Consider the following 22,295-nt stretch of genomic DNA (forward strand, 5'->3'; position numbering starts at 1 on the left):
AATCAGACAGATCTGGGCTCAAAACCTACCAGCTGTGAACCCTCGTGGTCTCCGGGTCTCGGTTTCTCTGTATCAAACCTTCAGACCTTGTCGGATCCTGAGGAGGACCTGGCTCTAAATCAGCTCACCAGAATTCCACCACCGTAGACTTTGAGAAAGTATTTCACACAACTCAATTTGACTGAAGAATAAAGGTAAATTTAATCCTTGGACGAACTTCTTAAATAGCATGATCGAATTGTGCCCTCTTCCTTTTTTTTTTAAAACTAAAATTATATTCAGCCAGTTCTTTTCCATGTAAGTTTCACAATAACAATTTCCTTCATCTCAGTTTCTAGTCCATTTCCTATTGTTCAGAGGACAGCTCTGACCCTGTATGGCGGACACCTCTTCTTGCATGTGACCATGCATTATTTTTGTAAGGTCTAATCTTCCCAGGTCAGATTTTGTGCTCTCAATGTTATCAAGCAAATGATTCTTCTGATCACTTTTAGTCACTCACAAACACCACCATGTGCAGTTCGAGTTGCTGTTGGTTCTATTTTGTTGACAATTTCTATCAGTAAAAATTTGTTAGAAGGCAGACAAACAACTGTTTCTTAGCTAATCCACGACAAATTCGGGATTATGTTCCTCAGTTACTGTACTAAAGAAAAAAAAGTGTCTTTGGTATCAAAATGATACAGGTTCAAAACAGTCTGCTTGGGCAGCGGGATGGAGCTCTGTTGCACGGTTGTTAGGATAAAAGTGAAACCACCTGTGCCCCAGCACATGGCCCACCAAGCTACCAGGTGACGGTGGCTTTCAAAATATACTGGGTTCCTTCACTCTGTGAGGGAGGCTGGGCTGTGGGGAGTGGGAGGGGTCTCAAGCCTCTCAAAGATTTCGGGGTGGAATAGGTGAGCACTGGAGTGGGGGCTGCGGTGGGGGAAGACCCTCCTCAGGACGGGAACCGGTGGGTCCCAGTGTCTGGCAGTGACTTCCTGGACCCCACCCTGGGGCCATCAGGAAGGGAGAGGCCTGCCTCTGAGGGTGACTGGGTCTGTAGCTGCCTTGCTAGGGCCACATGAGAGGTGACTTTGATTCTGCGGGATGGGAGCTGGACTAGAACTCTCCCAAGTGGCTAGACGGAAGGCAGGTGTAGCTGAACAACACTGAACTCAGTCAAAAGACAATTCAAGTCCCAGCTGTGACCTCGGGCCGGCAGCTCACTCACGGCATGTTCAGCACTGTGCTTGGGTCTGCAGCAGGCCTGGATCTGGCCCACGCCCCAACCAGGGGAGCCTGGAGGATCTCCATTTTGTAAGTGAAAAAGCTGGTGCGCAGAGATCGTGCAGCTAACACAAGTATGGAGCTGGCCGAGCCAGCCTCGGTTCCAGCGCCATCCGCCTCCCGAGCTCACGCTCCTCATGCACTGCCTGCCGCGGGCCGAGAGGGATGAGGCCAGCTCACCCCGGCCTTCAACGCCCCTGTGAGCAGATCCTGCTCTTCCTCTCCAGATTTCTCTCCGACTGCTAGGGGAAGATTCTGACCGCCCCTCCACACCCACAGCCCTCCAGCTCCTGGCCTTTCTCTCCTTGCCTCTTCCAGGTTTCCTACCCTTCCAAGCTGAGTTCAAGTTGCATTCCTTCATTTTGGGAGCTTTCCCTGGTCTGCTGGCCATGTCAAGGTTGTTCCATCAGGTGTCCTTGGCCTGAGACAGCAGCACTTTAAGGGGCCAGATGGAAACCGATGGGGTCACTTTTGTAGTTCGGCTCGGGACACAACTCCCACGTGGCGTGTAGGCTAGGGATGCGGAATGTTTACAACGCACAGAGAACTGGCGTGTCCAAAACGCCCCAGCAGGCCTGCCTGAGAATCACTGCTCTAGGTCCTTCATGCCCACCGAACTGACACAAGACGTGGCAATCCGACCAGGTGACAGTGGAAAAAAGGATGGGCCCTGGGGCCACACAGACCTGCCTTTGAATCTTGGCTCTGCTGCTTATGAGCTGCGTGATTTTAGCAAATTTGTTAACTTCTCTGAGCTTCAGTTTCCAAGTGCAACACAGGATTAAAAGTGGAAGCTAACCTAACAAGGTCATCTGGCAGGTGAACACAATGGTAACAATAACAAGAGTTAGCAGTTACTGGGCGCATTCAGTACCAGACACCGTGCTCAATGCTTCCCACATGGCCCATGAAGAAAGGTGCTAGCATTCTCCTCCACAGTCAGGAGAGCAAATTGAGGCCGGAGGAATTAGGTAACTTGCCCAAAGTCATAGGGCTATTAAATGGCAGAGTCTGGAGTCAGAGTCAGGTAGTCAAATTCCAGGGCTTGCCCTCCCAACTTCTTAAGGCACCCCACTGCCCCCTCGTGAACTATGACCACAAGTGGGTGCTTTGCACGGTGCCTGGCGCAGCGGGCTGCAGCACCCGGCAGGGGGCACTGGCACTGCTCAGCTCAGTCCTGTGACAAGTGGGACATTGCCATTACTGTTCACAAATATTACTTTCCCAACAAGCAGGGACACTCGTCTCACTCCCTGTAAGGAAACTGTGGCCCAGAGAGGTTACAGTTCTCGTCCTAGGTCACCTGCGGTGTAGGATTCCCTTGGGTTTTACAGCCAGGATTCAAACCTGGCTCTGAGTGACGCCAAAGGTCATGCTCTCATCCAGGACCCTGTACCGGTTCCTGAAAAAGCTGCTTCAAAGGCTGCGGAGATGCCTTCTGACCTGATGGTGTGCGACAGGGCCAGGATCCCCAGCACGAAGAAATACATGGACAGCAAGAGGTTGATGTACTCCTGGGAGAATATCTGAGGCAGAAATACAAAGAGAAACAGAGAGTCAGGGCTGCCGGTGGCTGTGAGGAAACCAGAGTCCCCATTCCCCCTCTTCTGGAGGTCGGCCGCAGCCCTCCGGAGCTGGGGTGCGGTGTCAGGAAGAATCTCCGACAGCACAGAGGCGTCCCAGTTTCTGTGGCTACGGGGGAAAAAGAGGGGACCACCAGATGCACCTCCCAGAGGAGTCCGTGGGTTTGCGCTCAAGCGGCTCAGTCCCCGGAGACGGGCAGTGCTGCAGTTCTGTCCAGAGCCCTGCATAGGGATCGTGGGGGAGGAGGCCTGGACTGCGGAGTCCCCAGACAGCTGCCTGGACCTAAGAACGCGCTCTGCACAGTGTCCTTCTCCCAGGCCCCGAGCACGCTGCTGACAAGTCATCTGCACCCAGCCCCACTCTCCACATGCTGCTCTTTCAGACAGCTCCTCCCAGTGGGAAGTTATGACAGCCAGCCCTGACAGCTGCTTCTTGGCCTTATGGTGTGCTGTTAGGTGAAACTGAGAAACCGAGAAACGCTCTCTCTCATGGTGCTCCAGAACCAGCTGTCACCCGCTGTTAGTGCTAGGCTTTGGGAAGGCTCTGCCATGGTCACTGCATCGTCTTCCGACTTTGCTACATGAGGGCCTCTCACTGGGAGGCAATCAGGTGCTGCCGGCTGGGCCGCAGGGACACCGGGTACTCCCAGGTAGGGCTGTTCTGGGGTCTGTTTAAATCTGCCCCACTGATCGTGTTGCTCCTCTGCTTAAAGCCTCTCAGCCTCTCGCTTCCCTCTGCCCTCACAGCCCACGGCCTCCACCCTCGCCGGCCTCTCAGACCCGCAGTGACCACCACGGGCTTCCTCAGCTGCAGCTTACACCGTGCTGTGCTCGCTCCACACGCTGCCTGCACGCTCTCCTCTCTTCGTCTGGGCCAACCCCACTCACTGTTCTCCTGCTCTTGGCTCGTATTTACTGCCTACCACCTACTACATGCAGGGCACTGTGCTCACCATGGGGGATTCAGCAAGGAATATGGCAGAAAAGTCCCTGCCTTCATGGAGTTCATGTGCCAGTGGGGGAAAAAGAATCTGCAAAGAAATGAATATGTGATATATTGTCAGGTGGTGAGGGTGTCAAGAAGAAAAGCAAGCAGGGCAAGTAGAGAGAGAGAAGTGGGGAGAGCGGCTATTCGGATGGGTGGCCAGGGACAGACCCCCAACAGGACGACACTTCATTCAGGACAGAATCCTTAACAAAGGGCGCAGCTGTGAGGGTACGTGGGGGCAGAGCATTTGAGGCAGGGGGAAGGGTGAGTGCAAGGGTCCTGAGGTGGGTACATGCTTACATGTGCAAGGAACAGTGGGGGCCCGAGTCTGGAGCTGAGAGGGCACAGGGAGGGCACCAGGAGACCAGGCTGGGAAGGGGAGGGAGACAGACTCTGCAGTGCTGTGGAAAGGCTTTAGATTCACCTGGGGGAGACAGGCTGCAGGGTAAACGTGGAAGCAGAGGCCAGTGGGGAGGGCACTGCGTAATCCAGCGGAGGGCGGACAGCGCCCTGGGCCAGAGAGAGGGAAGTGACAAGCAGCGGTCAGTCCAAACCTGGCTGGAACTGGAGACACAGGCTGTGCCGGGGGCTGGCTGTGAGAGCTGGGAAGGGGCAGAAGGATGGCTCCCGGGCTGTCTGGCTGAGCAGTGGGGTGGATGGAGGCACTGCTGTCTAATGTGGGGGTCTGAGCAGGAGCAGGGGTTCACTCCAGGATGGTTCTTCTGTTCTTTTCTGGTGCTACAGATTTTGCCTTCACAGCACTTCCCAGGGCTGTACCTTGCCATTCACCTGTGTGGTTATTTAATGAGGGTCTATCTCCACCTTTTAATACGAACTCCTTGAGGTAGGAATGTGTGGGCTGTCTTTCTCACTCTGGTGTCCCCAGGACCGGACCTGGTGTGTAGCAGGCTCTCAATAAATGTTTATGGGAAGAGTGAATGAATGGATGAGCAAATCAATTGCCAATAGAGAAAAAGACCCACAAACACAGGCTTGTGGACTATGTTTTCCTCATGACGACGTGCGGCACCTCTCTCATAGTGCTTTGCAGTGCGCGCCCTTGAGAACTTTCTCTCTGGCCACCCCTTTGAGTGTCTGGTTGGCCTGCCTGTGTGCCCAAGTCTGGATTTCTTTGTGTTGAAGCTGCAAGAAAGTTTAATTTTTATGAGCTGCCTCAAAGCACTCAGTTTTAGAAGATAAGGGATAAAGTAAACCTTAGGACTTTAGGAAATGTTACAAACTCCAGTGCTCTACTCAGAAGGACAGGAATGGCTGCAGGATGGCCACTGTCAGGCAGACCAACTGACCAGCTGTCGGTCTGGAGCTCAGGAGGAGTCTGGTGGCCGTGTCGTCCAGGCAGCTGCCTTTCAGCAATGCCGACGTGGCCGTTCTGAGGACACGGGGAGGAGGTGTGCTGTGTCCTCTGGCTCAAGGCAGGCTGGGCCTTACCTGCCAGGAGAGGACGGCAGGCTGAGTAACAGGCACCCAGTGCCTTCAATAAAAATGTGCATACCCTCTCTTGCCAGAAATTCCTTTCTGGGGAATCCAGCCTAAGGAAGGAATCCTAAATACTAAAAATGTTAGAAGATCTTGAGGCAAGGGCCTGGCTGTGTATTCCTGGCACTTAGCACAGCAAAGACTTGAGAAATATCTGCTAAAAGCCAAGTCAGAGGCAATGGGCTAACGGCACGCACAGCCACAGACAGACCTCAGAAGTACAGGGGAAGGAGGAAGGAAACAGGAGATGCACTGCCCAATTCCAGCTGCGGAAACTGGACCCTCACTCAGTACACACAGATGTGCCGACACCGAGCATTTCACGAGGAGACATGCCTACAGACACCAATCCAACTACTGGGGCAGGTGCCTCTGGCACGGAGGGAAGGCAAGGGAAAGATGGAGGCGGGCGGAGGGGACAGAAAACAGGGAGGGGCCTGGCCTGGGCGGATGATGGCGTGCTCATGAACCAAAGCATTTAATGAAGTCAACTCTTCCCCCGAAGTCCAGGAAAAAAAATAAAAAACCACCAATGAATATCTAATGTTACTTGATGCACTCTTATTCACTGACAAGAGTGAAAAAATCAGAATGATTTTTTTCTGTGTAAAGTGAGGGGGATGGTGTAAGTCAACCTTGGCTTCTCTGCTTGGGGGCAGAGACTGAAACCACGAAGAGGAGTGGTTCTGACCCAGCAATGAAGGCGCAATGGAACGGGGAACGGGCCCTGACAATTCTGTGTCTGACTCCCGTGCAGACCGGTAAGAACAAACCGGTAATGATTTGGGGTGCTTCCCAGCTCGGGTGGGAACCCAGAGAAGCCAGCACACCCGGGGCTGTTAGGGGGGTCAGCTGTGTGACCCCTCCGGAGGGACGTGGCACTGCGCGTCCAAACCCCAGATGGAGATGCTACCGGACGCTGCGGGCACACTTGTAAAGATGTGAGCGCCCCCACAGACGTGCACGAGGACGGTCCTGGCAGCACTGAGTCCCCCTCAGGGCATGTCTGTAAAACAGAACTATGAGCACCTATGAAAAAGACTGGGTTAGATTTAACTGTCTTGATACAAAAATACCTTCGTGGTAAGAGTTGTATGTTTGAGACATGCATTTATTTCTAAATTTTGACATAAATGTAGCTCTCTACGTAAAAATTCACAAGAAACTATACTGAGGACAGGATTATGGCTCATTTGCACCTTTCCTTAGATTGAAAAATTTTTTTAACCATGTACATGATATTTTTAAAATGTAAAATAAAGGTTGTCCTTGAGGAATTTTAGTATGTCCTTTGAGTATTTTATTTGATCAGGAAAAAAGTGCTTGTGATGTACTATCAAGAAAAAAAAGACACAACACTACTGTTAAAATGATTATTATAATTATGCTAAAAGTATGCTTATTAGAAGCCCGAAAGGACATAAGCCAAAATGTCATAAGGGATTACCTTTATGTATTTTTCCCCTCTCTTGATACTTCTCCTTCCTTTTCTTTACGTTTTCTGTGTATATTACTTTTATAATTAAAAAATAAGACATGTTAGCCCTGGCTGGTGTACCTCAGTGGATTGAGTGTGGGCTTGCAAACCAAAGAGTCGCCGGTTCGATTCCCAGTCAGGGCACATGCCTGGGTTGCAGGCCAGGTCCCCAACAGGGGGAGCTTGAGAAGCAACCACATATTGATGTTTCCTTCCCTTTCTTTCTCCCTCCTTTCCCTGCTCTCTAAAAACAAATAAATAAAACCTTAAAAAAACAAAATAAAATGAAAAATAAGACATGTTATATTTAAAAAGGTTTAAGGAGACTTTGCAGTAACATGAGAAAATGTTAATGAGGTTATTAATGGGAAATGGAAAAAAAGCAGCTACACGGCTGAACACACCACGTGGTCACGGCTAGGGCACAACCATGCACGGGGAGGAAGAGTGGAAGGACACACCTCCAAAGGGGGTCTGGAGCTGCCTCTGGTAGTGGGGTTTTGGATGACTGATGTTTTTTCCCCTTTTTACTTTTCTGTGTTTTCTAGGTTCTCAACACTGAGCCTGTGTGACTTTTATTGGGAATATAAACCTCAATGAATTAAAAAAAAAAGCAATTAGTATGGCAGAGGTATGTCTGAGACATGAGCTGCCCCCCACCCCAACACGAAGAGTACCACGAGACCAAACGGGCGTCACGAAAACAAAACATAAAGCTCCACACCACAGAGAAGACTGGGGGTAGAGGCCCAGACACCAGCAGCGGTGCTCTCTGGGTACTGGGTCCAGGGATGAATTGTTATGATTTTTTCCCTCTTTGTTTGCTATAAATGAACATGCGTGTTTCCTGTGATGGGAAAAATACAAGAAAAAGTTACTGAGACCCAATGACACGACAGGCGGCAAAGACTTACTTTGAAAAAGAGGTAGAGCCCCAAGAGTGTGCAGCTGGCGATGATGGGGAAGCGGGCAGCGTCCCGGCTGGTGATCGTCTCCGGCACGTCCGAGGCGTTCTGGAGGGAGAAGAGACGTGCCTACTGAGCACAGGTTGATTCTGGCTTCCAAAGGGCTGGACACTGGTGAGAATTTGACACCCCTATAGCTCCACCCACTCCGAGCCTCAGTTCAATTAGGTGCCTCAGGGGGTCCCATGTTTTGGTAACTCAATGCTGTTCCCTCTGCCAAGGGTGCTGCCCAATCACCTGCCCTAAGGCAAGATGCTCGATCCTACTATTTTGCAACTGAGGATATTCAACCCAACAGGGAAAGTCCAGGGAGGACCTCAGGCACGTGCGTGGCATGGCTGAGGAGGGAGAGCTACGGCAGGGAGGGCTGTGACAGTCGGGATGTGTAATAACCGAAAAACAAAACCAAACAAACCCTGGAAACTGGTAACAGCAGAGTTGTCCTAGACTCATGAGAATTCTCTCCAATTTTCTTACGGATTAGCTGAGAGGTACATATGATTCATCTTTTATATCCAGTAGGCAGTGACACTGAGGGGAAATGCACCAACGACGAACAAAACTGGCAGTGGCTGAACCCGCTCAGGAGAGGGACCAACACCGAGAAGCAAGTCCTAACAACACTTAAAACTTGAGAAATTTGGGAAAACCGAATGTGGTAAGAGTGAATGCCACACCTACATTTACAATGGTAGATGCTATGGTTGGCAAGAATGTGGTCTGGGCAAGGAGATGACAGAGGATATTTACATGAAAAAGAACTGAACGCAATCAAAATAACTTCAGTATTATAAACATGGAAAAAAATTGGAAATGGACTAATAGTGCAACGTAGGAATTAAATATGGGGACTCTTTACGGAATTCACAGCAACAGACTTGCTAGTGAAAACCCACCGGTCGTGGTGCAACCCAGAGTGGGAAGCTTCCAGCATGGCGTTCCCCTGCTCTCTGCTAGGCAAAGCCCGCCGTCCTCAAGGGCCTGGCAAGCGTCACCACCATGAAGCTTTTCCAGATTCCCCCACTGGGATGAGCCTACTCCACAGCAGCGAATCTCACTGCATTTTATGTCTAATCCTATTGCGAACTATAGCTACTGAAAGCCCTCACAACATCAGGTTAGACTTCTGCTCAAGCCAAAGAGCAGTTCTCTCCACAAGAGCCACAGACTCATCACAGTGCTGGAGATTCCACCATCACGTCCATCCTGTGAATCAGCATCCCCAAGAGAAGGGATCATGTTCAGCTGCAGAGTCCATTAATATTTTGGCTCACAGCTGCCTCTTAAAAACCAACAGGACAAAACAAGCTAAGGGGGAAGCTGCCTGGGGAGGTCGACTCTGGCCCAGGGAGGCCCTCATGCACCACAGTGGAAGGGGAGGGAGATGGGGGCACAGCACGGGAAGCCCATGAAATGGTCACTAGGAGACGGAGAGGTGGGGGACTGGGATGCCTGCATGGCGTCCGACTATACCAACTGGTCCAGCCTTTTGGGGAGGACACCGTGGCAGGTGTGTCAAGCTGTAACCTGCACATGCTCCAGATACAAAGAGATTCATAGAACAGGAAGCGCAAGTGGCTGTTAATCACAGTGAAGATGTTCATCCTCATTCTTAACAAGAAAGCTCAAGTTACAGTACATTGAGATTCCACTTCCCATCACCGGAACAGCAAAAACCCGCGTCTGACAAGGCGCCGAGCTGGCGAGGTGGTGGGGGCCCAGGTGCTGACCCACGCCGCCGCCAGCAGGGCACTTTGGTCTTGCTGTGGACAGCACGTTGGACGTAGCTGTCAGAACCACAAACGCACATACCCTCTGACCAAGCAATTCCACTCCTGGGAATCTTTCCTGCAGACGTAATTCATACTCATGAAAATGATGCACATAAAGTACAGGCAAGGTATTCGTTGCTCTCTTAATGGCTTGCTGGGTGGCTGAGACGAGCCATTTACTCACCTGTCAAACAGACGACAAGCTCTAGTTTTACTTACATCTGAAAGGGCCGAGGGGCTTAAACCAAACGAGATGTAGGATGTCGGAGAGCCGGCAAACCGTGCAGTGTTGTGACCTCGGAGGGGCTGTGATTATCAGGGAGGCAGGCCCTCTCCATCACAGCCCCACGCAGGCACTGCCGAGAGGCCCAGGCACAGGGAGGAACTCCCCTCCGGAGCTTCCAGAGGCGGCTCCTTGTGAGTCAGTCTCGGGCAGCATTGTAGGGAGACAGCGGAGGGGTGGGTGGGCACCCCTGACACAGAGGACTGGCTATCTCCCTTCCTTCTCCTCTCCCAGCCCTTGGTTTCTGCTTCTGGCAGGAGTGTGCTGGGGGCTTGGGCAGGTTCCACGCCCTGTATGTGCACCTCCACAAATTCTGCTCCCCATGTGGCAGCAGTGTGAGCGCCAAAACCAAACAAAAACGCAACCTCCCAAACTAGCTCCTGACCTGGAAGAGTTCATAGGCAGGCAGGCCAAGACCTGGAGAGCAAACAGAACATCACAATACGCTGTGACACATAACAAATAAGACACGTCTGCTGCTGTGGTACACGGTACGGGTGCCAAATGGTGAGAGAGGGCTCCGATGTCAGAAAGCCCGGTCTGCCTCCCCAGCGGCAGGACCTGGGGGCGATTCTCTCTCTTGGGGCCTCAGTTTCCTCTGCTGCAGTGTGGGCTGTCAAGTCTATAATTTCTGCACTGGAAGCATTTAGTGCTGTGCTGCCTTGAGCGCGTCATTCAAGCTGTATAAATGGGCTGTATTACTATGATTACATACACGGAGGTCACGAGAGAGCAAACAGGACATACTCCAGCATGGAAGTAGGGGAGTGTCCGAGGTGGTTGGGGCGGATACCACCTCAGCAGACTCTGGAGGCCAAGTGCACAGCCGTGAAAGTACGTGAGGGACTCCCGCTTCACCTGCCGACCAGTGTTAGGGCTCACTGCCGCATGTTCCTTTCAGCCCAGCCCAGTATCCTGGGCGGAGGAGGCTTAGTATTATTTGATGACAAACCACGGTTGAACAGATGCGTCAGCACACAAAGGAGTAGGTCCTCCTCCGTGGGCGACTGTTATAAATACTCCATACTGAGATGCTGAGTCAGAACGGGAGACCTGATGTCCGCCTGACAGTAACAGTAATGAGGATGACATTTACCGAGAGCTTCCTAGGGGCCAAGCACTGTTCCAGGTGCTTTATACGATTTCATCCTCACAAAAACCCTACGAAGTGGGTACTCTTAGTAGCTCCATTTTATGCACAAGAAAACGGAGGCTCAGAGAGGTGCAGTGACTTGCTTTAAGGTCACACAGCAGGCAAGCGGCAGCGCCAGGATTCATACCAAGGCCGTCTCATCCCAGAGCCCAATCTCTCGGCTACTACCCCCTAGACTCCCTCTACCTTTCCTATCTGGGAATTTCTACTAGACAGCTGTGACAAGATGCTCAGGGAGCCTGAGACCTTTCTGAGGGACAGACTCCTAACAACAGAACAGTTAATCTTCAGAGTTACAAAAATACTAAATGTTAGGATTCTCCCCTAATTCAATTTGGATTTTTTTTTTTTAAACCAGATGCTCCAATGCTAATGCAATAGCTCTAACACACGGAACGTAATTACAGAGTTGGCGGGGGTGGGGGTGGGGGTGGGGGGAGGAGCCGACACAAACGGCAGAAATAAATTCAGCTTCCAGTGACACTCTGGATGTTCCGTTACGAGGGCGGGAGCAAAAGCAGTGAGGGAAGACAGAGGCCAGGTTTCAAGCCACTGGTTCAGCGCGAGCTCGAAGAGCCCCGCTTCCAGGCCATGCCCCAGAAACGCTCTGGGTTTGTGGGCTATTCTCCAACTCTGTCGCTCCAGCTGGAAATCCCAGGTGTTCTCTCCTTACCACAATGTTCGGTCATTCACCCTGCCGCAGTTCCGCTTCCCAAGCATTCCCTGTGCTGATCCCACACCCCAGTCCTCTGCCCACCCCCACCCCACCTCACCAGCCCTTTTTCTTTCTCCCTCCTGCCAGGAGCGCCTTCTGAAGCTTAGAACTGAATGTTCTAAGTCATACCTGCTCAAAAACCTCTGGAGAATGAGCTACTAAGCAGCTACTACACAGGAATTGAGGTCACTGCTGGTAGGAGCGTAAACTGATATAACCCCTATAGTGGATAATTTGGTGGGGTTAAAACACTCACGTTGCCTTTGACCCACTAAATCAATTTCAAGGAATTTATCCTACGAATACAAAGACAAGTGTGAAATAACTGTATGAGATTAATTTCAGCATGGCTTGCAACAGCAAAAGGCTGGCTCGACCTGAACGCCCAGCAGAGGACTCTAAGTCGGGGTGCTCCCATGTGAGTGTGCGTCAGAACCACCAGGACGACGTGTGAAACAGACTGCCGGCCTGCCTGAGTCTCCCACTCAGATTTTGGAGGTCTCACAAGTTCCCACCAGATGCTGATGCCGCTGGCCCAGGAGCCACACCTTGGGGACACAGGGGAACACCGAACAGCTATCAGGAGACCACGACCACTCCATGAGTACCGACGTATTTATCGCCAACACACATTTGATGAAAAAAGAAAGGTGCAAAAAAGAAGTGTATATATAACAAAACATAAGTTATGTAGCACAAGTGGGGAAAAGCACGGTTATTTATTTGGAAAGGCCCAGAATCTCTTGGATGCTTATCCAAGAGACAGACAAGGGGGTCTGCCTCTGCCGAGGGACTGGGCAGTCGGGGTGGGAGGGACACTCCCTGTGCACCTCTCCGTTCTTCCAGCATTCCACACCGTGGGCAAGCACTACCTGCCCTCCAGCCACAACACAGTGAGGTAGATCCACACGTGCAGACAGAGGGAAACAACCAAGACACTGCTGAAGGGAAAAAAATCGAATTGCAGAGCAGTCTGCCCTATGAAGTCTTGTTTTTATAAAAACAAATTTACATACGATCACACACACATAAGCACATACATATGTTTGTATAAAAACAGGAAAAGTTCTGGGAGCTTACACACCAAACGGCTAACTGGACTACTGCCGAGGAGCAGTACTGAGGAGGGTTTTCCTTTACACCACTGCACTGCCTGGTATTTCCTACGGGCAGGCACACCAGTCATTCTGTAACCACGACCACGAACTGCCGTGCTCCCTTCAGGATTCAGCACCCCAGAAAGCCCTGAGCATCTTCCTGTCGCCACATCCAAGCCACCCCCCCCCCCCCCCGGCTCACATCACACTGCTCCCAGTCTCCCTGAACTCACCTTGTGGTCCCAGAACAGCCCCCGCTTCCTGGTCCGCCTACTGAACCCTTCCCCATCCATACGAACACAACTGCTGCCAACTCCAGGAGGCACACCAGCATTCAGTCTGGGGGGCCAGTCACACACCTGTTCCTCCCTGGCGACTGAACTCTGCAAGGGCAGGACTCCGCTGGCCTTCTTTGTCCTGGCACCCCGGGGCCCAGCCCAGCAGCCCAGTGCTGTTGGCTGAGGGGCTCCTCTGAGTTCTATGCCGAGGGCCTTTGGAGCAACTGGCTGAGCTACTGCTGCATCTGTGATCTGCCCCTTTCTGAGAACACAAGTCTGATGGGGTTGGGCACCCTCTAAGATTCCCCCTCCCATGCTACTTCTTAAGACACTCCCGGATACTCTACTTTCTTCTCCCCAAGATTTCACAATTCTTCCTGCCCATTATGGACAAGTTGGCCACTGTGAGAATTCTGTCCTCACACGCCCTTTCAACAGGGTTTGGGGTTTAACACTGGCGGGAAATCCAAACTCTCGGGCCCCTGTGCTGACTCTTCCCTCTCCTCGCCAACTGACCAGGGAAGCACGGCTCAGGGCAGAAAAAGGAAATCATCTGGCCCGTCCTCTCTCTAGGCTGCTATGTCACCTGTGTATCAAGAAGAGCACCCCAGACTAGGACTAGTGACACCTGGTTCTGTCCCTAACTGGCAGAGTGATCCTGAGAAGTCATTTCTTTGACCCTCAGTTTCTTTCTCTCTACAACGGGGACAATAAAGTTGGCTCTGCCTGTCACACTTGGTTGCTGGGACAATTGAAGAGGGTGAAGGTTTTGTAAATTTTATGCTCTCCTAGTGGTGGGAGGCTACTAAGGATCAGGCCTTTTGCAACTTCCTGCAGTCTTCCAACCCCTGCAGACCTGAAGGAGATTCTGGGGGTAGGGCAGGGGAGGTGGGGAGGTATTTAGAGGAGACAGTGGATCTAAAGCTCTCTTCTGCCTCTACTCCAGCAAGATCATCCTCTGCACTGCCTCACACCCCTGCTCCCCTGGTTTCCTCATTCCTGCAACGTCTTCCACATCCAGGCTCAAGCCCCACTTCAGCACAAAACCTCCCTGCCCTGCCCTAGGTGTGCTCAGTCTTTCTCTCTAAACCCTGAGCCCTGCCTGTATTACAATCACAGATCTGGCCATCTCTCCGTCATTCAGATACCTAACCTCCCTGGTGACAGAGCTCTGACCCACTCATCTCTGTAGCATCCCCACAGTGGAGACGATAGTGGAGGTTCGGGAAACTTTGCTGCCTGAAGGTGTTTTCTGAAGAGATTAGTGAACCATATTCAGAAGGTGCCAAGAATCACTCAGTTTGGGGAGCCTTTCAGAGAAACTGCCCAGCTTGCACATGCTGCCCCTCACCTCCTCTGTTCCGGTCTGTTTCAGAATTTCCCCCTGCACCAAGTGCCTGCCCAAAAGGTATGGTAGGGAGGCTGAAGGCCACTTGAGTTCTGTTTAAAAGAGGCAGCAAGGAACGGTAAATGGGGCCACCTAAGCCCTTCCTGACTACTCCTCCACACGTGACCACAGAGAGAGCCAGCTGTTTAGTTCTCTGATTTTGGGGAAGGAAGGTGGTAGGCCTCAGCCACTGCTCAAGTTGGGTAATGTTTTGAGAACTCGGGTTTGAGCAGTTTCAAAAGTGGCAGCTGCTTCGTGGGCCAGCCCTCTCTGGGTGGCACAGCTTCCGTTTGGGTTCAACTTCAGGTTTGGGTGGGGAGGTGTTGCAGGGAGCTGCAGATCAGGAGGTTGTGGAGGAGGGGATTGGGTGCCACCAAGTGAGAAGCCATTGGCTACTTCTATAGGGAAGAAGGACAGGGGCTTAATATAGGGAAGAAAGATGGGGGGAGGAAGTGGAGAGGTGGAAGGTGCTAGAGTTCTCTTTGGCATCCAACGGGACAGATGTTGAGGAAGGCCAGGGATGGGGCCTGGCCCAGTCTCACCTGAGAGGCCAAAACAGCTCAGTTAGTGGCTGGAAGGCCCAATTTGGGGGAGACTGTCTTGGGGGCACAGGAAGAAAGGCGACTTTGAGGTAGGTTCACAGCCTGTGGTGGGAACAGGGTGAGGGGTTAGAACAGGGTCTGGACTGAAGAGTAGAACAGGCAGGACAAAGTTGGCTGGCTGACTGGTAGAGAAAACCAGCCAAAGAAGGGGTCTATGCCTGGTTGAAAAGGGAGGCACCAAGGTGCCAGGTACTGAGGGGCTAGCTGACTGAAACTGGCTCCAGACAGTGAGGTGAAAAACTGGAGGCTATATTCCTGGGCTATTTTTTTTTTTTTTTAATGCAGGGGGAAGGGCCTGACCTGGGGATTCTGGGAGAACACACTACAGGCCACAGAGTCCAGCTAGACAGGTGTCAGGGTCTAGGGACAGCCTGGATGCCAGAATCTGCCCTGGGGTGGGGTGAGGCAGGGTCTCTAATGGAGGAGTGACACGAGACTGTACCACTCAGGAGTTCTAAGGACCAGTACCCCATCCGGTACAGACTGGAGTTAAACCACAATCTAGGATGGGGTGACTGTCTCAGATGAGATGCACAGCGAGAGCTGAGGGTGGGGCTGGTCTGGCTGGGTCCAGCTGGCTCAGAACAATTAGTGCGGGAATCACAGTGTAAGGGTCAGCTGACAGTGTTCCCAGTTGGATGTAGAGAGGGAGGGATGTGTCAGGGTCTGAGAGAGGGTAGTGACCGGGCCCTATTCGAGGAAGATGTCAGTGGCTGGTTCGCGAGTCGATGCCCCGATCCTGGGCCAGCCGCCGGATGTGAGCCGGGGGTGGGGAAGCGGTGGTGATCAAGGCTGGGAAGGGTGAGCGCAGGGAAAGGAGGTGTCGGTTCCTTCTAGGGCAGGCGGGCGGAGGCGACTCCGTGCCAGCCGTTTCCTAGGAAGGAGGTGGAAAGCACCCGGTTTTGCCGCTGACCCTACCTTGCCGCGGGCGCAGCGCACCGAGCGCAGGGCTCCGAAGAAGATGGGCAGCAGCGCCATGAGCAGGAGGCTGCCATAGGCCAGCGCGATGCCCTCCGGCGTGGAAGGCGGCCGCGTCGTGTTGTTGGCTGGGCTGCCAGCCTCGGCGCTGCCGTTATGCGGGTCGCTGAGGGCCGAGTCCATCACCACGCTGCGCTCAGAGTCCCAACTCCAGTTCCGGCCACTGCAACAGAGTCGCAGGAGGGAAGACAGCAGCAGCGGGGAAAGCCACGTTCCCCTAAAGAAACAGGAAGTGACGTGTCTCCCTCGCCGGGCCCGAGCCGCGCACGCGTGCGCGTTCACGCCTCCCCGCCCGCACGCCCTCTAGCGGTGGCGGAGGCCGCCCCCTTCCCGCGGTCGGTTGCTAAGCAACCTGCTGGAAAAGGACGGGAGAGAAACGCCACCACTGTAGTGACATCCATCCGGAGGGAGTCCGAGGGTCCTATTCTCAGTCGCTTCCTCCATCCTAGGCTGTCCCACAGATCGTTATCCTCATGACTAAGAATTTGTTTACTCATGCATACATTCATCCAATATTCCATCGTTCCTTCACTCCTTAAGTGTTTGAGTATCCCATTATGTGCCCGGCACTGTCCTAGGTTCTGAGGACAGAGAAGAGGAGCAATGCAGGCAAAAGTCCGCTCGAGCCCCCATTAGTGTGGTGGAGTGGGGAGTGTTGGGAAGACAATAAGTAAAATGAAAAAAAAATATAAAGTCTATAGGGTGCTAGTGTGTAGTTTTATGTTACATAGCATAAGCTGATGGAGATAAGTAATTTAGAGAGACCTCTCTGGGAACCTAGTGCACCCCAGGGAAGCCAGGGTGGTTCCAGCCAGTTCCACAGGATGAAGATCAGGTGGCTGGCTCTGCAGATGAGCAGCCCTGTGGGGCTTCCAGTGTATGCATGCCCAGGGGGGAGCAGAGGGTGTGGGTAGGAGTGACCTGGGCTTGGGTGCAGACCCATGCTGTCTGGAGCTCCTGGATATATTACTGCTGCCCTAGTTAAGAGCTGGAGATAGTATATGTCAGACAAACTAGAGAAAGTTGCACCTGGAAGGCACTTTGCACTGAGAACCTTTGAGCCAAGCAGTGGAGAAGAAAGCATGCTTTCCAGGAACCCAGAAAGTGAGCCAATCTGGAACCAGGAAGGAAAGGTCCATTCTCTTTCTGTGTCCCTCTAGTGGACCTTACTGAAAAGGCTTAACACATGTCAGCTGGCAAGGAGAAATATTTACAAGGCTCAGCTCCATTATCACAGAGCTGGCAAAAAGTGGATTTAGATCTGAGAGGCAATAAAATGGCAAAGATGGTGTAAGATCACATGGCTTGGTCTGAGCTTAGCAGGTGGTGAGGTGGGACTGGAGCATGGGATTCATGGTAAGGGGAGACAAAAGCAAGAAGTCAGACTATAAACGTTTGAATAATAGAGGTGTTTGCTTAGTATACTCCAGGCACTGTACTAATAACTTTATGTGTGTTTTCTTTGAGCCCATAATACTTATAAGGGATGACTGGTCCAATTTTACAGATGAGGAAACTAAGCCTCACAGAGGTAAACTAGCCAGTCCAGGTCATACAGTCGGCAGTGGGAGAGTGGACACTCGAACTCAGGTCTGTAAGACTCCAAGACTGCTCTTTCCAACACTCCAGCTACATAGAAGGCTAAGGAGTTTGGACCAGGGTACGTTAGTTCTGGGCAGATGGTGTACACTTTCAGGCTCTGTTTCCCAATAAGCTGGACATGACCTAAGTGAGTGCGTGAAGGCAGTGTGCCTGATGAATTCATCCATCAATAATTCAGGCCGTTGGAGTTGCCCAGCAACCAGCCCTGGTGGCTCTGCGCCTCCTCATCTAAGAGCAAACAGTTGGAAATCAGAGACTCCCCTGCTTCACGCTAGGTTGAGCACTTGATTTAGCTTGGCCTGGGGCTGATCCAGCCATCTCTCTTTATACTCCGGAGTGGGAGATTGTGCGTCTGACCCAGAGAATGAAGGAGTTGACCCAAGTTCAGAAAGCTCTTGTCAGGGGTTGGATTTCTGGCTTAGGGTCTACATGTCCTGATATTCTCCAGAGATAAGGATAGGGCAGTCTGAGGGTGGGCACCTGAGGCTTCATCTGACAAAGTCTCCTGTGTGAGGCTACTTTTCCAGAGAGATTTGAACTGAGGTCAGGAATGGAGGTTGTTTAGAGCCTGGGGTAGTTAAGTTACTAAATATTTGTTCTAAAGAAATATGCAGCCCTGGCTGCTCTGGTTCAGTGGATTGAGTGCCAGCCTGCAAACTGAAAGGTCACTGGTTCGGTTCCCAGTCAGGGCACATGCCTGGGTTGTGGGCCAGGTCCCCAGTTTGGGGCATGTGAGAGGCAACTGATTGATGTTTCTCTCTCACATTGATGTCTCTCTCTCTCTTTCTGCCTCCTTTCCCCTTCCTCTCTTTCTAAAAATAAATAAATATGTAAATACAAATTTTAAAGAAACATGCAGTTCTTTCCCACATCTTTTCACTTAATATTGTATTCAGTCACTGTGAGTAGATTTCCAATTTTTTCTCTTGTGTTCACACACATGTACTCACATGCTTGGCACACACTATTGCATCTTTAAATAGTTCTTTAAAATTTTTTTAAAAACAATTTTAACTACTTTCAGAGAGGGGAAGGGAGGGAGAAAGAGAGGGAGAGAAACATTGATGTGCAAGAGATACATTGATAGGTTGCCTCTCACATGCCCCCAACTGAGGACCTGGACCGCAACCCAGGCATGTGCCCTGATTGGGAATTGAACCGGCAATCTTTTGGTTCACAGGCTGGCATACAATCCACTGATCCACACCAGCCAGGGCTACATGTTTAAATGGTTCTGAAAATAAGAAGCAAAGATCATCAATGGGTAAAATTATTGAGGGAAAAGTTGTTAAGGAACAGGATATTCACACAGTCTTAAAGTGTTGCTCCACTTTAAGATTACTTATTAGTTATAAAAGGAAGACGTTTCCTTTATAATGGAGTGATCTGGTGGGCACTCCCTTCACAGAATGATCAAACAGCCTCAGCAGATAGGACAGAACAAAATGGCAAGATGAATGCAGTGTGAAGGACACGTTACCTGGGTGATCTTGCCAAACATGTTTAACCTGCCTCTACTCATGAGGAAAGGTCAGAAAAATCAGCATTGCAGTATCTTCTACATGACAGCTGGCCTGATTCATAACAAATGTCAGTGCCATGAAAGAAAAGGAAACTCCATGAGATTGTTGTGGATGAAAGGAGATTGAAGAGAGGTGAAAACCTAATGTAATATATCATCCTTGATTGGATCCTGGATCACAGCATTTTTATAAAGAAACTGCTCAGACAGGCAGGAAAGTTAGAATATGGATTGTTTGAATGTGACAACGGTACGGTGGTTCTGCAGGCCCTTTTTAATCCAGGCGTGGTCCCTGGACCCAGCAGCGTCAGCATCACCTGGGATCCCATAATAAGTGCATAATTTCAGGCCCCCTCCCACACCCACCAGATATCCAGGTGATCCACATGCACGTTTAGTTGAGAAATGCCAGTGTAGAACTCCCTTATTCGCAGAAGGTGTATTCTGCCTCCTGAGCCCAGGTGGCCCTGGGTTTTTGGCTCTTGTGAGAGAATGGGCTTGAAAGCGGTAAAACTCTATGTAAATATTTGCTGTCCTTTTCTCTGTTGAGGCCACAGGACCTTTAAATATACATGGTCAATAAATACTTATATGTAGATGAATGAATGCATTGTTTCCTCCACTTAACCTTTTTCTCACCCCACAACCCTGGTGAACCCCGACTCACCCCTCGGAACCTGAGTCAAACGTTATCTTCTCAGGGAACCTCAGGGAACACCTGCATTTCTGGCAGGGCGGGGCCCCCACTAAGTGCCGTGGTGGTTTTATGAATGTAGAAGAAACCGGTAGAAACACTGGACCCCCGTACCTCCTTGCATCAGGGCTGGAATCCTGGTTTGGGGAAATGTTTTTGGAGGCCAAAACAGCTGAGGTGCACTGTGTCTTTGGCTCCACAACCCTAGAGAAATTCTCAAACAGGTCCATGAGGGGACATATCCAAGGATTTCCCTAATAGTTCTTCTTTGGTCGTTGTTTGTTAGGGGAGAGCTAGAGCAAACCCAGGTGTGTGTCCCTGGGGAACAGGTTGACAGAACGTGCTGGATGTGCACTAAGGGACATTAGGTAGCAACAGGAAGCGCAAGCCAAGTGCATGCTCAGCTGCGCACATCCTGGTCGGGCAGGATGACCGTAGCTTCCACTCTTTATCCTGGCTTAATTATTAATAGAACCCCTTGCACTCTTAAACGAGGACCAATTTGGATGATAATGTACCATCACCATTGCAGGTCAGGTTCCCCAGAAACAGAGCCTGAGGTGGGGGTTCTGGATTCAGTGATTTTGGGGGAAAGTGTACTTAAGAGCGTTACTTAAGAGGGATAAACGAGTTAGGAGACTCCCCTCCTCGGTTCCTGTCTTGCTCTCAACAGATGAATTCAGGCGAGAGACCACATGCATAGTGGACATGAGATACTAAGTTTATTTATGAAATATACTTGAGCACGAAGCTGCAAGCGGGCACCCAGCTAGTCTGAATGCCCCTCTTCCTGGGGTTTTAGGGGTTTTATGCTCGTAGCCAGCTTCTAGGATCCCGCTCGTCCTCCCTTCTCCAGACCTTGGGATTAACAGACAGTCTCAAAGGCTTTCTTTCCCAGATAGTAGAAATGATACACACAGAATTTCAAAGGCTCCCCTCCTCCTGCACTATCATGATTTTTCTTGTGATTTTCAGAAATCTTACCCGGCAATCTTCTCTGACCGGGCTCAGGACTGCTGAATTAATGGGTGAGAAATGTCTCTCTCTCCTTCCTGCCTGTTTGAGGGAAGGAAAGGCTAAGGAACTAAAAGGCTAAGTGAGGAGGGGGTCTCAGCCAGAGACTTACTTCAGCCTGACCCCAGGGGAAGCTCTGGGGCACACACTGCAGCATGCAGTTGTTCCCACCTTGGGGCTAGCCCTCTCCTACTCCTGGACCTGCCAGGCCATGGTCTAGGGGAGGCAGGGTGGGGTTGCGTTCCTGGCTAGTTGACTTCTGTTTGACCAAGAGCAATTCTCCGGAGAACGTGGCAGCTGTGAGTGGCTTTCAGCCACCACTCACAAGGCAGGGCAGGGTGCTCAGGCCACTATGTCTGGTAAAGGGCATCTGGGTGAGGCACTAACTTCATCACATATGATCCCCCAAACCCTCATCAACATCTATAAATCTTTAAAACACAGAGCTGAGCATTAAGAAGAATGTGCTATATGATTTACATAAATTAACAGTACATATCACATGGCAACATTGCAAGGCTAACAAGAATATTTACATATTAAAGAATACATATCAAGTACATTAGAATGGTTGCCTATAGAGCAGTGATTTTCAACCTTTTTCACCTCATGGCACACACAAACTAATTACTAAAATTCTGCAGCATGCCAAAAATGTATTTTTTGCTGATCTGACAAAAAATAGATATAACTTTCATTCACTTACATCAGATGGCTATTGTTTTGTTGGATGTTGTCATTTTTTTATTTGACCATCCAGGAGAAAAAGAGGTCAGTGCCCCTGACTAAATAGTCAGGTTGTTGCATGTTTTAAAATTTTTGTGGCAAGTGGGTTTAACATTGCTGCTGTAGAGAGATGGCGATGAGCATAGGAACTGCTAATTAAAACCAAAAAATATGCAGAAAACAGCGATGACAGTCTACCAAGTAGGAATGAGAATCATGGATGCATCCCTCCACTCCTGACGTTCAGAAAAGTAAATAAAAGATCTTTGAAAACTTGAAAACAAAGTTGTCATTTCAGAGTTCCTTTTGTTCTTTTCTGGTTAGGGACAGGCTGGATTGGCAAAAGTGGGAATGTATCAGCTGTTGAACTCCAAGGAAGAGGTGAACAACCGAATGCCTGCAAAGGACAGGCAGAGACAGGGACAGAGCTGGGCCTCAGCTACCCCGCAAAGCCATGGCGTCCATGCTGCCAGGATCCTCTCGCTACACATCCTTTCTCTGCACGTCCTCTGCTTTTCTCTGCACACCATCCGTACTCTCCTTCCCAGAAAACCTGTGTGCTACCAATGGCAGGCTTCGTGATCTGAATTAACAAGTTATGATTTGCCTCGGTGTAACGGAGGACAGGCCCCCACTGGGGGAGGGGTTTCAGCTGCACCTGTGAAACTGGAGGCTGCGCCCTGGGCTGAA

The 22,295-nt window shown here is 50.8% G+C and overlaps 1 protein-coding gene across 3 annotated transcripts in view; it reads right to left on the reverse strand.

Moving 5' to 3' along the window:
• The window catches only part of HM13 (histocompatibility minor 13), a 37,493-nt gene extending 21,208 nt beyond the window's left edge, over positions 1 to 16,285 (reverse strand). For all 3 annotated transcript variants that reach the window (XR_006785047.1, XM_045833504.1, XM_045833505.1), the window contains exons 1-3: positions 15,988 to 16,285; positions 7,732 to 7,830; positions 2,716 to 2,798 (exon numbers count right to left, since the gene is read on the reverse strand). Coding sequence is in view for 2 of the 3 variants with exons in the window: in XM_045833504.1 (XP_045689460.1) it covers positions 2,716 to 2,798; positions 7,732 to 7,830; positions 15,988 to 16,170 (365 nt within the window). In the remaining variant the exon portion in view is untranslated. The remainder of the gene's footprint in view (positions 1 to 2,715; positions 2,799 to 7,731; positions 7,831 to 15,987) is intronic.
• Positions 16,286 to 22,295: the final 6,010 nt, after the last annotated feature.

This window comes from Phyllostomus hastatus, unplaced genomic scaffold, assembly GCF_019186645.2.
Source record: "Phyllostomus hastatus isolate PE091 unplaced genomic scaffold, TTU_PhHast_1.1 phas_contig_17, whole genome shotgun sequence".
In the NCBI taxonomy this organism is placed as follows: domain Eukaryota; kingdom Metazoa; phylum Chordata; class Mammalia; order Chiroptera; family Phyllostomidae; genus Phyllostomus; species Phyllostomus hastatus.